Source organism: Notothenia coriiceps, unplaced genomic scaffold (genome assembly GCF_000735185.1).
Source record: "Notothenia coriiceps isolate Sejong01 unplaced genomic scaffold, NC01 NC01_scaffold00019798, whole genome shotgun sequence".
NCBI lineage: Eukaryota > Metazoa > Chordata > Actinopteri > Perciformes > Nototheniidae > Notothenia > Notothenia coriiceps.
Genome location: NW_011352499.1, coordinates 24,783 through 39,151, shown reverse-complemented (window position 1 = coordinate 39,151; position 14,369 = coordinate 24,783). Strand labels below are relative to the sequence as shown.

General features: G+C 41.5%; 3 protein-coding genes across 3 annotated transcripts; 2 read left to right on the top strand and 1 right to left on the bottom strand.

Annotated features, from left to right (window-relative positions):
- Positions 1-180: 180 nt before the first annotated feature.
- Positions 181-1,336, bottom strand: LOC104952293 (RING finger protein 207-like; the record flags this gene model as incomplete). The annotated part of the gene is made up of 5 exons (XM_010779089.1): positions 1,323-1,336; positions 1,122-1,254; positions 732-876; positions 512-593; positions 181-256 (listed from the first exon to the last, which is right to left on the bottom strand). Coding segments are annotated over exons 1-5 (450 nt in total), but the record flags the coding sequence as incomplete, so codon positions are not given.
- Positions 1,337-2,215: 879 nt separating this feature from the next.
- Positions 2,216-3,905, top strand: zpr1 (ZPR1 zinc finger). The gene has a single exon (XM_010779086.1). It carries the CDS (start codon positions 2,363-2,365, stop codon positions 3,695-3,697), a length of 1,335 nt encoding a protein of 444 aa, XP_010777388.1. The 5' UTR covers positions 2,216-2,362; the 3' UTR covers positions 3,698-3,905.
- A 4,167-nt stretch (positions 3,906-8,072) lies between these two features.
- On the top strand, positions 8,073-9,644 carry LOC104952292 (60S ribosomal protein L22-like). The gene is made up of 4 exons (XM_010779088.1): positions 8,073-8,161; positions 8,581-8,691; positions 8,864-9,168; positions 9,593-9,644. The coding sequence occupies exons 1-4, from the start codon at positions 8,150-8,152 to the stop codon at positions 9,642-9,644; spliced, it is 480 nt and encodes a 159-aa protein (XP_010777390.1). The 5' UTR covers positions 8,073-8,149.
- The last annotated feature ends 4,725 nt before the right edge of the window (positions 9,645-14,369 follow it).

The following is a 14,369-nucleotide window of genomic DNA, read 5'->3' as shown; positions in this document are numbered from 1 at the left end:
TAGACAGACAGACAAACAGACAGACATACAGACAGACAGACAGACAGACAGGTGTACAGACAGGTGTACAGACAGACAGACAGACAGACAGAAAGACAGACAGACAAACAGACAGACAGACATACAGACAGACAGGCAGGTGTACAGACAGGTGTACAGACAGACGGACAGGACTCTCACCAGCACAGCCTGGTCCAACATTTCACAGCCCTGCACGTACGCTGTTTCAATATCAATGCAGTGAGTCCGGCTCTCCCTGTGGTAAACAAACAACATCTCATTTAATGTGGAGGAGAGAGAGGAGGGGAAGGGAAGCAAAGATAACATAACAGAAGAGAAGAAAATATAACCTTAACCCTCATGACACCATGCAAGAGAAGAAAGAAATAGGAACGATCTAATGAAAAACAGAGACTAGAAGAGAAGACAAGAGAGGGGAAAATAAGAGAATAGAAGATACATGAAGAGAGATGGGAGGGAAGAAAAGAAGATCTTATGAAATGTGACTCACACTTGCATGTCTCTGAAGCACTTGATGCAAAGCATGGACTTGTTCTCTGTAGAGAACAGGATGTAGGGCTCCTCGTGGAGAGCTATGGAGACAAAGACTTAACCTGAGCCTGCAAGAGTGTGAGGACTATTCAATATTCTCTTTTTCCACTGAGCATGTTTGTGCAATACAAATGCAAGAGGTTTCAGAATGCAAACTACGATGTACAGGTGGCACTCACAGCACTTCCTGTGTTTGGCTCTGGAGCGTTTGGCCAGGGAAACAATCTCATGGTGGGAAAACATTTTGGCTTTGTGAGTCAACTCCCTGCAGGTGCTGCAAAGTGGCTGGCTGCAGGTGTTACAGTAGTACATCACCTCTGCATCCTGTTTGGAGAGAAAAAAGGGGAAAGAAATATGATTCCCAAAAACAGTTGAGAGATGCTAACGTCCTTTTTAATTGTATACTTTGTGTTCTGTTTAAAGTAACTCAAGGTTTTTATTGATGATGTTATCAAGTTACTAAAACTTTGGACGAACAAACGTTTGTTTTAAAATGCAGGCCAACTATTGAGTGACCTTCACCTAAAAAATATATATATATTGATGTGGTTCTGTCCGTCATTTTGTACCTTTTTGTCACTCTCCTGGTCGCAGTTGGCACACTGCACCGTCTCCTCAGATTCCGCATTGTTGTCCACCAGAAACTTCAGCAGACGGTCCTCTGGAGGCAGGGAGCTGTTCCCTTTCAAAATGGATGGGTATCTGTTGCAGAAACAGACATTTATACAGAAAATCACGAAAGTTACCACTGAATTAGAAAGTTAATATACGTGTTGTTCCACATGTTGAGGTTGCCAGAAATTATTAACACAGATTGATCAGAAATAAGTGAAAAATAAGTAACAAGCAACCACTTCTTCTCCTTTTCCATCCACATCCCCTACAACAACAATTAAGAATAAAAAACTTCGTAACCACAGGTGTAGAGTTCGGAGAAAAAAACTCACAATGCAACAACAGACCTACAATTTGTGAAATAAATAGGCTATGTAAAAAAAATTCAATGTTACTGAGTAATCCGACAATTCAAATACTTTCCAGGCTGAGTAAAAAGAAAGAAACTAGTAGCAGTACCGATTAAAACAATTTAAACAAAAATCCTAACCCAACTCAGGTGAAAGAAATTCATTGAAATTCTTCAGAACCCCCCCCCCCAGAAATGTGTGTATGTTGCATTTTAAAAGGCAAGTTCAAATTAACATTTCAAATATGTAGGAATTGTAAAGATTAAAATCAAATAAATCAAAAAAAAACTAGCTACAATAGGAAAGTGCATGTCTATACACACATGTCAATATTATTGTACATAAATGTGTGTTTATTTATGTACTTGTATATGGAGGAACATTAAGTAATACTTTTTTTTCCTTATCGTGTTCCTAACATTTGGTGTACTAAAATAATACAAATCATAATAATACAAATTACAATAATACACGTGATAATATTAATAATAATACATGGGCATTTTGTGGTTGTACTGATTCATGATTTGATCGCAGTATATTTAAAAAAAATCTAAAATGTAGACTAAAGGCATTATGCAGTGCAAGATATAATATGAATCCCTAAAATAGTTGTAAACACCCGTTTGATTGCCCTACGTGCAGTACCGTATAAAACCTTAGGGGGCAGCAGTGATCTTGATGGATACCGCCACCCTAGAAGAAGAAAATGCGGAAGAGTCTGTTGAATCTTTCTAACGTGCGTGTGCGTCATCTAGAAGCTTCCAACAAGATAAACAACTGAACGAGGGAGTAACTGCGAGGAAACAGTTTCTACCCCGAGGGAAACATATTCAGCGTGAAGAATGTCTGTTATTACCGAGGACAATGTGCGAGGTGTCGGAGGTGAGAACCTGTTCAGGGATATCAGCGCCGACGGAGACGACATCACGGAGATTGAGAGCATGTGTATGAACTGCCACTTAAACGGTATGACACGTTTACTGCTCACCAAAATACCCTTTTTTAAAGAAGTCATCGTGAGCTCTTTCAACTGCGACAACTGCAGCTGGTCGAACACAGAGATCCAGTCTGCAGGCCGGATCCAGGACCAGGGCGTCTGCTACACCCTCAAAGTCAAAACAAAGCAGGACCTGGACAGGGAAGTGGTGAAATCTGACGGTGCCACCACCAGGATCCCAGATCTGGACTTTGAAATCCCTCCCTTCACCCAGAAAGGGGCTCTTACCACCATTGAGGGTCTTATAGACCGAGCAGCTGCAGGGCTGCAGCAGGACCAAACTCTCAGGCGAGCTAATTACCCCGAGGTGGCTGACAAAATAGAGGAATTCATCCAGAAACTGCACAAGTTAAAAGAAGTGGAGAGCGAATTCACTCTGGTGATTGAGGATCCATCTGGAAACAGCTTTATTGAAAACCCACGTGCCCCCCAGAAGGATGAGGCGCTCACTGTGACCAAGTTCACCAGGACGATGCAGCAGGACATGCAGCTGGGGTTGAGGGCTGATGATGACCTGGAGGAAGAACCAGCCGGTAACGATATAGAAACCATGAAAGATGAGGTTCTCGGGTTTAACACCAACTGCCCTGAATGCAACGCTCCAGCCAGAACCAACATGAAGATCGTGGAGATCCCTCACTTCAAGGAGGTCATCATCATGGCCACTAACTGCGACAGCTGTAGCCACAGGACCAACGAGGTGAAATCAGGTGGAGCCACGGAGGCGATGGGCACCAAGATCACCCTGCACGTCACCGACCCCTCAGACATGACCCGAGACGTGCTCAAGTCCGAGACGTGCTCCCTCAGCATCCCCGAGCTGGAGTTTGAGCTGGGGATGGCGGCCGTGGGGGGGAAGTTCACCACCCTGGAGGGGCTTCTGAAAGACATCAAAGATCTGATCGTCTCCAAAAACCCCTTCATCTGTGGCGACAGTAGCTCATCAGATCGGCTTGAGAAGCTGCAAGCGTTTGGGGAGAAGATTGACAAAATAATAGCTGGAGAAATGAACATCCACTTCATCCTGGACGACCCCACAGGGAACAGCTACATGCAGAACGTGTACGCCCCCGACCCAGACCCTGACATCACCATAGAGAAGTACACCCGCACCTTTGAGCAGAACGAAGACCTCGGACTGAACGACATGAAGACGGAGGGATACGAAAATGAAAATTGAACTGCCAGCATCCCCTGAAAAGGACTGAATAAGCCTGATGTCATCAAAAAGAAACCCCAGCCATAATCGTATCGCTCCATATTTCCTTCCATTTTCATACATCTTAAGTTTAATACTGGGTGAATGGTTATTTCCATTAGTATAATAACCTGTTCTAAGTTCTAAATGTACAGTGAAAATAAAGTAACATGATTAGTAAAAACATGAATGCTGCTTTTATTAAAAATACATCCTTTAGCTTTCATCTTTATTGCATTCTTGTGACATTCCAGAAGATGGCACTCTTATCTCTCAAAATATTTATTTTGCTCTCAATAGAACTACTGTGTGACAAATTCATATTTCCTATACCTGGAAGGCATGACATTATCGAAATAAATTGTTATCTAAATGAATACTCTGCTGTTTGCATTTGCACATATTAAGAGATGGAACATTTCTTATTGTCAGATGTGCACTGATCCGTGTAATGGATCTGAGGGAGAGCCAGGATTTATTCTTTGATTAGACTGGGTGCATTTTCACAGATTTAACTTGACATTTTACACCATCTTATTTATCGATTAGAGCTGCAACTAACAATGACGTCCTTTATTAGTTGATCATGTCGTCAGAAGATAGTAAATAGTATGTTTTCCAAAAGCCCAAAGTGGCATATTCAAATATCATTAATTTGATTTTGTCCACCCATAAATCTAAAAGCCTAATACAAATGATAATAATCAAACCTTAACATTTGAGAGTTCAAGTTTTGACTAAAATGGTCAATTGAATATCAAAATAGTCACCAACTAATCTTTTATAAAATGACACATTTTTTAAATTAAATTAAATCTTCACCAGTCCTATTTTTTTAAGCTAATCCTTTCCCTAAATGGTTAAACAATGTGTTAAACATGTGATGTCAGGTAGAACAGGATTACACCGGCAGATGCAGCGACCAGCGTCTGACGCATTAACAACAGCACAGGCCTGTTTGATTTACCCATAATGCTGTTTTCCTCATTCTGATTCAGTTGCTGTGATGCTAATGTTTCCTGCCCCTGTCTGCTGTGCATGTTCAATCTCGTTTTCATAGCAATGGGGATCTATTGTGTTCCACTAGCAGAGTAGTGCATTCCTAGATTACGGTTCTTGAGTGAGCAGCTGTTAGCAGGCTGCTGATGGAAATAGCAGCCTGCTAACAGCCCNCCCCCCCCCCCCCCCCTTTCAGCAGCAGCCTGAGCCCACAGGGTTATTTACACTGAAAATATGTGATTGCCTGGATTCATATTTGTTCTTGTGCTATGAATAAAACCAATGCTGTTGGTATTACTTACAGCAGCTTATCTGCCTCAACACAGGTTCATATCAAACAGTAGAAGTTGCCTCAGGTTCAGCTATAATATGTAATTGTATTTCTATTTAATTATTACAAAAAATTAGCTCATAGGCTAGTGGGTACAATTTGGATGATGATGATGAATTCATACATATATAGCCTCAACAGAAAGCCTATTTTAAGAGGAGGTTGATATAGACCTGATATAGACCTGGCAGAGCAGAATCAGATCACACGAGCTGCTCAACAAGCAGTTGTCACTGTAATATACAATGGTAATTCCTAATGACATGCAGGTTACTGTGGGTGTCTGCTATGTGCTGGCTTTCCCCTTTAGTTATAACATATTTTGAATGTATGATTTTTTTTGGTGCATGTAAAATGCCATGCCCACACTGAAAAGCAAATTCCTTCTGGGATAACAAAAGCATCATCCAATCAATAAAACGAACTAAGGCACATGACAAAAGCAGTTGAAAATAATGCAGTGAAATCAAATCTCATCATCGCTGTTTAATTGTCTGCATCCACGCAGGAGCAATCTCAAAATCTGGGTCGAATTGTATCTGACGAAATAGAAAAGACCCCTGTTATACTCAATGCAATACAGCTCCTTTTCTCTATACAACACATCACTGTTATTCCCTGTATTATATACACAGACAGACCTGAAGGTAATCACGATTCATTCCTTAATAGGGGAAATAGATTGGAATCATGTGACCAGTTTTGATTGCCCTAAGCTGGTGGCAAATAGCAGTATGCTTGGTGACTGGTGTTAGAGGAACTTGCTGGCCTTGTTGAGCGCTGGGGACAAAATGAGAGAGCAGCTGCTCCAGCCACTCCGGCCTGCCCTGCCCAGACTGGGCCAGCACCGGGTCCCTGTGCTGCCCCCTGAAACCAAACCAGAGGGACTTGATGCTCCCTGGAACCAATGGGATTCCCCTCAAATCTCAAACCCAACCAACATACTAATCAACTTATGTGGAACAAATCCCTTGCAGCAAAACTGGGGCCTCTGAGGGAAATGGGAATGTTCACACAACATGGGGATTCAAAGGGCAATATTGTGTTTTAACGCTAATTTAATCATCTTAATCATGTTTGTTAGATAACCTGCTCATTACCTGGCATTTCAATATTATTATATTTGTATGATTAAGTAGCAGAATTGTGATATCCAGATTCAGATATCCTACGTACACCAAAACACACCAATCAAGGTTTGTTTTTTTGTTCAGAAACATGATTAAAACGTTCATAATTTTGATGAATTTTCAACAAATATTTCCTTGGTAAGTTTGTATAAAAACTTATTTGATTTTCCATTGCTTTGTACACTGATAATATACGCTGCCTAAATTGGTTCTGATCCACCTCACAGTGCTATCTCTTACCCACAGAGGGGGCAGCTGAGACGGTTGTCATTGATCCGGCCTCGCAGGCAGCGGGCACAGAAGATGTGGTAGCAGTCCAACAAACACGGGGACCGGTACTGCTCATGGCACATGTGACACACCAGGGGGTGGACATTGGCACAATCCACATTAAAGAGGTTATCCAGGTTGGTGAATATTTCTCCTGCCATCTGCAAACAGAGCATGCCAATGATGACAAACTGTGAGAGAAAAGTTTTAAAACCAAGCTTTAATGTATGGTATGGTCCAATTATTTCTGTTAATAAAAGTGAGGCTAAGATGACTGCAATATGCAACACTTTCATGATGATAGTCAGATATTAATAAGCATAAACAATCTTTATTTCTTTGTTGCTTACCTTGTCAGATGTCTAACGAGTGCCGAGGCTTCAGTGACAACACACAATCCAAAGGCGGCTTATAAATAACATCAAATACATTGTCAGCAGCAACATTATATCCAGAAAACAAATGCTATTGTAAATGCAGAAGGCTAGTAACAGAAAGCAGACAGAGCCACTGTCTTACCTTTCAGTTGTGCTATCAGCTATCCCCAGCAGGAATGAGAGCGATGCAGAAACTCTTCAATAGTGGTCCCTCCGCCAGGCAGCTGGCAGCACACACCTCGTGCCAGCCCCCAGTGTGGCCAAAGTGCATAAGGGACATTTAATAGTGCAGTGCCATGGAGATGAAAAATACAGTTGTCCTATTTCTACTGTCACTCTGTCGTTACGTCTTGAACTCAAAGGCAGGGTGACCGGTAGGGAGGTGTGGAAAATAAAGCGTTGCAAATATTGTAATCTGCTGCAACATTGAAAGAAGATTACTTTTAATGTAGGCTATCACTGAAGCATTATGTTTCATGCCTTCTTTGAGTTTTGGAAACAACTTTTTAGAAAAAGTATTTCTCATTTAAGCTTAGTTTTTGTTATGTTGCATTAGAGCAATTACATAATTTAAGAAAAAAATAAGTTTCAATTCTAATTTAACAACAAAAATGTGAGAAAAAGTTCATAACTTTCATAATAATTTCCAACAAACCACATTTTTTTGGAGGGTTAGTGTAAATAAGTGCATATATTAGTGGTAATCATTCGGGGAAATAAATATGTATTTGAAACAACTGCTCAGTTAAATTAATTAACTAATTATTCATTTATATGGGAAACCTTGTCTCCACATATCTTGAAATGTATTCTTCCTAATTTATTTTCAGCTGACTTCCATGGTCAGTTGAAAAACTATTTTTATGTATTTATCTGAAGTGCTGAACACCTTCCCTGTTAACTGTCAACATTGTGATGTACTAAAAGCCATACCAGTCTTGACTGTTTGATATCAGTTATAAAAAAATACATGTCATATTTCTACTTAAAAAGTTAGTCAAAAAGAAGCTCAGCAAACATTTTTTATGTTAACTTAGTTGAAAAACTACCTAGCAGAAGTTGATAATAAGATAAAGTCTGACCTCTTTCAACCGTTTGTGCCTCATCAATGCCCCCGAGGTATAAATAACGTTTCTTGTTTTAAAAAACATATGCATTTGAGCATTATTAGCATTTACGTATGTTACATTTTAAAATATAGCACTGTAAATGTTAAACAAGACTATGCTAAATCGATCTCAGATAAATCGATGCGATCGATGATGCGGTTGGGTATTATAGCGCCTGCCTAGCCTTTGCTCCTTCCTTTTTGCTGAATGCGTGAGCCATGGCCCCGACTGTGAGTAATAAAACGTCCAAATAAACTGTATACAGACGATCTATTTTAACTTGTTTTTTGCACTCGGCGAAGTATATCAAATTATTGTACATCAATACAGGAGCCAGGGATGTTTTAGCCTCTGATTGTGGCTTTGTTTACGGTGTTAGGCTAAAGCCACGTTGGGCTAACCGTTTAATGCTAACGGCAGCTAGCTTTGAAACATCGGTAGTTAAGCTTTATGGGTAATACAAAATGTTGAGGAATTTAACTTATACTGTTTCATTTACAGACTTGGGAACATGATGGCAATCACGTATATGACTATGTTGACAAAAGTGAACGTTATAATATAATTTGCCATTTGGGTGTTTTTTAAAGGTTCATATGCCATGTTGTCTGTTTGTGAGTTTAAGTAACCCTCTCTTTTCCTGTGATAGAAAAAGCAGGTTGTTAGGAAGACAGGTGGGAAGAGGAAGAAGCAGATCCTGAAGTTCACCCTGGACTGCACTCATCCTGTTGAGGATGGCATTATGGACGCTGCCAACTTTGTGAGTACAACAGTTCAGACATAAAAATGCATATTGTCCATTTTACAGAGTGCAACAGCTGTCAGATACACACAACACTTTGTGCCAAACACTGCTGTCATATCAGTTCTGTCCAGTTTTGTGTACCAACCCTTGCTGTGTATGGCTTGCTTTTTTCTCTGTACACTTGCAGGAGCAGTTCCTGCAGGAGCGCATCAAGGTTAACGGCAAAGCTGGAAACCTTGGCGGTGGAGTGGTGTCCATCGAAAGGAGCAAGAGTAAAATTGCAGTGAACTCCGAAGTTCCCTTCTCAAAGAGGTACAAAACACCATGCAGCAATTATATGGTCATGCTCTTAAACAGCAGTTATCAAACCTTTTCTATGGAGCCTCACTTCTATATTTCCACCCTCCATCACGCATATCCATATACACTGAACAAAAATATAAATGCAACACTTTTGTTTTTGCTCCCATTTTTCATGAGAGGAACTCAAAGGTCTAAAACATTTTCTACATACACAAAATAACCATTTCTCTCAAATATTATTGAAAAAATCTGTGATAGTGAGCACTTCTCCTTTGCCGAGATAATCCATCCCACCTCACAGGTGTGGCATATCAAGATGCTGATTAGACAGCATGATTATTGCACAGGTGTGCCTTAGGCTGGCCACAATAAAAGGCAACTCTGAAACGTGCAGTTTTGCTTTATTGGGGGGGTCTGGGGGGGTCCGAAAACCAGTCAGTATCTGGTGTGAGGGTAAGGGTAATGTTGTGAATCGAGTGGCCTATGGTGGTGGTGGTGGGGTTATGGTATGGGCAGGCGTGTGTTATGGAAGATGAACACAGGCCACTCGATTCACAACATTACCCTAACCCTAACCCCTAACCCTAAGTGTTGCGTTTATATTTTTGTTCAGTGTCTATAATTTGAACTTGAAATGGGTCACGGGAGACCCGAACACAACATAAGGGTTAAGAAGTGTTCAGTCAGGATGTGGATATGTTTAGTATCTTTTATGTTAAAAAATATTGTTATTGCCTGTTTCTTACTGTTTTTGTTAAGAAGCGTTCAGTCAGGATGTGGTAAATGTCTTTCATTTTTGTAAAGCACTTTGAAATGCCTTGTGTTGAAAGGTGCTATATAAATAAACGTGCCATGCCTAGTAGCAGAACATGTGTAAGTGTGTTTAATGGACTCACTAGAAGGCCCAGGAGTAGCCGTAGCTGTGAGGCTTGAAGTCTTCTGGTCCCATCAAGGCGGTGGTCTGAAACACCTGCATGAACATCATGTGACCCACCATCCCAAGCAGACCTGGGAACACACAATCAGGAAACTAATGTTAGTCAACTGGTCCTGTTGCAGGATTATTTCTGAAACAGTATGGAGCTCAAATGCTTTTTCTCTTGCGGGTTTACTACAAGACGAGTTCCTTTTTTTTATTTCCAGCTTCTTTACACATAATCTCTCCAGTGCAGGTTAGCTCTGAGTGTTAGCGATGCTTGCTAATGTAAACAAAGACCATATTAACTGGGAATACGTACCACCTGGAGTGGTAGTCGTCTAGTCCCCCCCTTGTGTTAGGCATTTGATGTACAATCGTTGACCAGGACAACGTCCTACATTAAAGACTTTGTCAATACCTCGAGTACGAAAAGAGAACGCCCAAAGAATGTTCTGCCTCCAAGGAAAAAAGAATAAAGGTCGAAAGAAAGTGTATAGAGAGGTCAATCCACGGACTCACAATCGTTACGGAATACGATTACCATTGTTTCTGGTATAATAGCCAGGTTGGCAAGCGCGTAAAAAAAGACCTAAATTCCGTTCTAAGGAATTCACGGTGCTACATCCTGAACTGCTAAACCACCTGTATAGATAACCTAAAAAAGCTGTGCCTATAATGCTAAGCTAAACGCTATAAACAAAAATCCTGGTTGCCTCAAATAACATTTACGCCGTGTATAGAGGCCGATCCCGCGCGAGGCGAGGAGGGCACGGAGGGGGGCCTTAGAGATCTGGGGGCGTCCGGGCTCGGAGCCTCCTTTCTTCATTTGTAATTACTGAGTGGCAACGCCAACGAATTCCAGGTCCAAGTCAAATCTGAGTGGGACATTAATCTTGTACAACCTCCCTCGTAATGTTGGACTGAGTCTGCCAAACAATGGCTTGGGTAGAATCCCCCTTTTCGAGGTAACCTTCGGTAACCTTTCACAAAGTTTTCTTAACCGTCCACTAACCTAGTAGACAGATATTGGAAGTAGTACCTGGAAGACTAACCAATTGTAGTACCGACCATGACATCCCGTGCGTGAAACGTAACGCACACCTACTGACTGTGGTTCTCCTGTGTGTTTTTTTTAGACGGACAACCCCAAGCGGCAAAAAAATCCCTAACACCCACTGCCCCTCTCTCTCCCAAAAACAAAAGACATGGAAACACCTCCAAGGGAATGGTGTGATAAATACTAATATTTCCCTACAGTGTCGAAATTTCCAGTTTGACGAGGGGTCAATGTTAGCGCGAGTTCTTAACCCAAAACCAAGGGGGACAGTCTCTGATAAAGACGAGTCGGGATTAGATGTTGATTATCTGACCAGGTTGTTGTAGTAACCCTGGGTTTCGAACGAGATGCTCTATCAGAGCGATGTAGATTACCTCTAAATATTTCAGTCTGACTGCGAAGGAAACCGAGTCAGTAGGAGTAGTCATTTGTGGCCGATTAGGCTAGTTTCGGCGACTTCCGGGACAACCTCGTCCAGCAAAAAGAGAGTTGACTAACACGACAATACAAATTTACAAAGAAAAGGTACGATAACACAGAACTATGACAGACAACACGATATGGTACCCACGACACTACGTCAGTTTGAAGTCTGAACTAGCTGTAAGTCATAGCCGATAAAGTTTTACACATACTATCCCTCTGGAAATTACAAGGAAGTGGAGGGTCCTGGCACCTCTCTCCGCTTCGCCAACTCGTCGACAGGCGTCGCGACGCACCTGCCCCGTCTTCCAGGCCTTACGTCTCGACGTGGCTCTGTCCCTCTGTCGACTAGTAGGTCTTCTCGTCAGTCCTAGAGGTCTACTATCTTTTGGTGTAGTAGCGACCCCTCCGTCCGTTCACGAAATCCGTTTCCTTCTGCTAATTCCACAAAGGTAAACTTTGTACCCTTTTCTCTTCTATTAATTTGCATTAATTTAATGTCTCGTCACACTCTACAACTTACTCAGTTATTTTCGTCGCGCCGTTTTTTCTTTCAGAAAGTCGGACCTAAATTTTCATCACTCTCAACGTCGCCTGGACGTCCAAACAAGGTCTATAAACTGGGTATTGGTTACATGTAGGAAGCTGGGATCAAGGGCACTCTACTTTCAATAAAACTGTCGAAAAGATTGGAAATTATAAGTGGAAGTAGCGAAAGAAATAGGTAAAACTAGGGTCCTGTTGTTTACAAGGACAAAATGACAATGGGTTGGGTAGAAACTATTAAAATCTGGTGGGTCTTAATCCTATAAAAAATTCTGAAGGGAGCACTTAGAAACCGGAAGTGGGTTCCGTACCTCCTGCTGTACTACTTCCCAACCATTGTTAGTCTTATTATCTTTACTGCTTCTCTCTTGCACTACTTTCTAAAATGGATGAACTAGGAACTCAAGTTTCATATTTTGGGAGCGAAGAGAGAGATTCTTAGTTTTCTGTCTATTTGTTTTGGTTAATGGCTAATTTAACCGTAATAAATCCTATTGTTAGCAAAAAATTTCATTCACCTACATCACTTGCGGATTGTCGTGACTCCATTTAAATATGAATAGGATGGTGTACACCAGTGTAACATAAAAGAATCTAATAGGACTAACAATTACGTTGGGGTAAGTAGTCTCACAGCTAGGAGTGACGGACACCCAACTTCGTTCTGAAGTGCTAACCCTTCGAATTTTATTATATCAGGATGTAAGACTTCCACCAGATATATTATAGGGTTTCTACCCAAACCATTGCATTTTTTCCTTGTACACACAGACCCCTAAGTTTACCTACTTTCTCTTCCTAACTTTCCCGTATAATTTTCCAATCTTTTGACAGTTTTATTGAAGTAGGGTGGCCCTTCTGAAATCTCCCCAGCTCCTTACACTGTAAACCAATCCCCAGGTTTGATAGACCTTTTGGACGTCAGCGACTGAGAGTGATTGAAAATTTAGGTGCCCGACTTCTGAAAAAAAACGCGCGACGAATAATTAACTTGATAAGTGTAGAGTGGTGAACGAGACATTGAATAATAAGTGCAAATTACCTAGAAAGAAAAATTACAAAGTTTACCTTTGAGAATTACAGAAAGTAACGGAGTTTCGTGAAACGGACGCGAGGGTCCGCTACTACACAAAAGATAGTGAGACCTGCTAGGACATGCACCAAAGACTACTAGTCGACAAAGAGACGAGAGCCACGTCAGACGTAGGCCTGGAAGACGGGCAGGTGCGTCTCGACGCCTTCGACGAGTTGCGGAAGCGACGAGAGAGGTGCCCAGGAAACCCTCCAACTCCTATGATAAATTTGCCAAGAGGAATAGTTGTGTAAAATTTTGCTAATTGTGAACTTACCAGTCTAGTTCCAGACCTTCAACTGCAACGTAGTGTCGTCGAGTACACATTGTGAGTTGTCGTCTATAGCTTCTTGTTATTACCTTTTCTGTAAGATGTATTGTCGTGTTAAGTCACTCTCTTTTGGACGAGATTTCCCGGAAGGCGCACCGAAACTAGACCTAAGTCAGACACCAAATGACTCCTCTTAACTGACCTCGTGTTTCTACGAAGTCAGACTGAAATACTTAAGAGGTAATCTACATCGTCAAGTATAAGAGACAAGTCTGTACCGAGACCCAGGGTACTACAACAACCTGGTCAGAATAATCCAACACATCTATCCGCTCAAGCTTTTCAGAGATGTCCCCCACCTGTGTTTAGAAACTCGTCTTAAAAATTGACCACCTCGTCAAAACTGAAATTTCGAAACTGTTACAGGAAACATATGTATTTATGACACCAATTCCCTGAGTGTTGTTCACAGTCCTTTGTTGGGGAGAGAGAAAAGGAGGCATAGGTGTAGAGATTTTTTGCCCCCCTTGTTGCCTCGTCTTAAAAAAAAAAACACACAAGAAGAACACAAGGATCAGTAGGTGATGGTTAGTCTTCACGACACGGAGATGTACAATGGTCGGTAACAATTGTGGTTAGTCTTTCCCGGGTACTATCTTCCATATCTGTCAACCTAGTTAGTGGCGGTTCAGAAAAACCTTTGGTGACAAAGGTTTCCGAGGTTCCTCGAAAGGATCTCCAAGCACTTTGTTTGCAGACTCAGTCCAATCATTACGAGGAGTGTACAAAGATAATTGTCCCCTCAGAATTTGACTTCGAACTGGAAATTCGTTGGGTTGCCCTCAAAGTACATTCAAATGAAGAAAGGAGCAATCGAGCCCGACGCCCCCACGATCTCTGCCCTCGTGCATCATGCTGGAAGGATCGGCCTCTATACCGGCGTAAAATGTTATTTGAAGGCAAACCCAGCGAATTTTGTTTATAGCGTTTAGCTTAGCATATAGACAGTCTTTTTAAAGAGTTAATCTAATAAAGGTGTTTAGCACCGTCGGGATGTGCCGTTGAATATTCCTTAAACGATAGTCTTTTTTACGCGCTGCAC

Coding starts and splice junctions, on each gene's coding strand:
- zpr1 (XM_010779086.1), top strand. CDS start 2,363: ATGTCTGTTATTACCGAGGACAATGTGCGAGGTGTCGGAGGTGAGAAC.
- LOC104952292 (XM_010779088.1), top strand. Junction 8,692..8,863: donor TTATGGACGCTGCCAACTTT/GTGAGTACAACA, acceptor GTACACTTGCAG/GAGCAGTTCCTGCAGGAGCG. Junction 9,169..9,592: donor TTCATGAGAGGAACTCAAAG/GTCTAAAACATT, acceptor ATTTTTGTTCAG/TGTCTATAATTTGAACTTGA.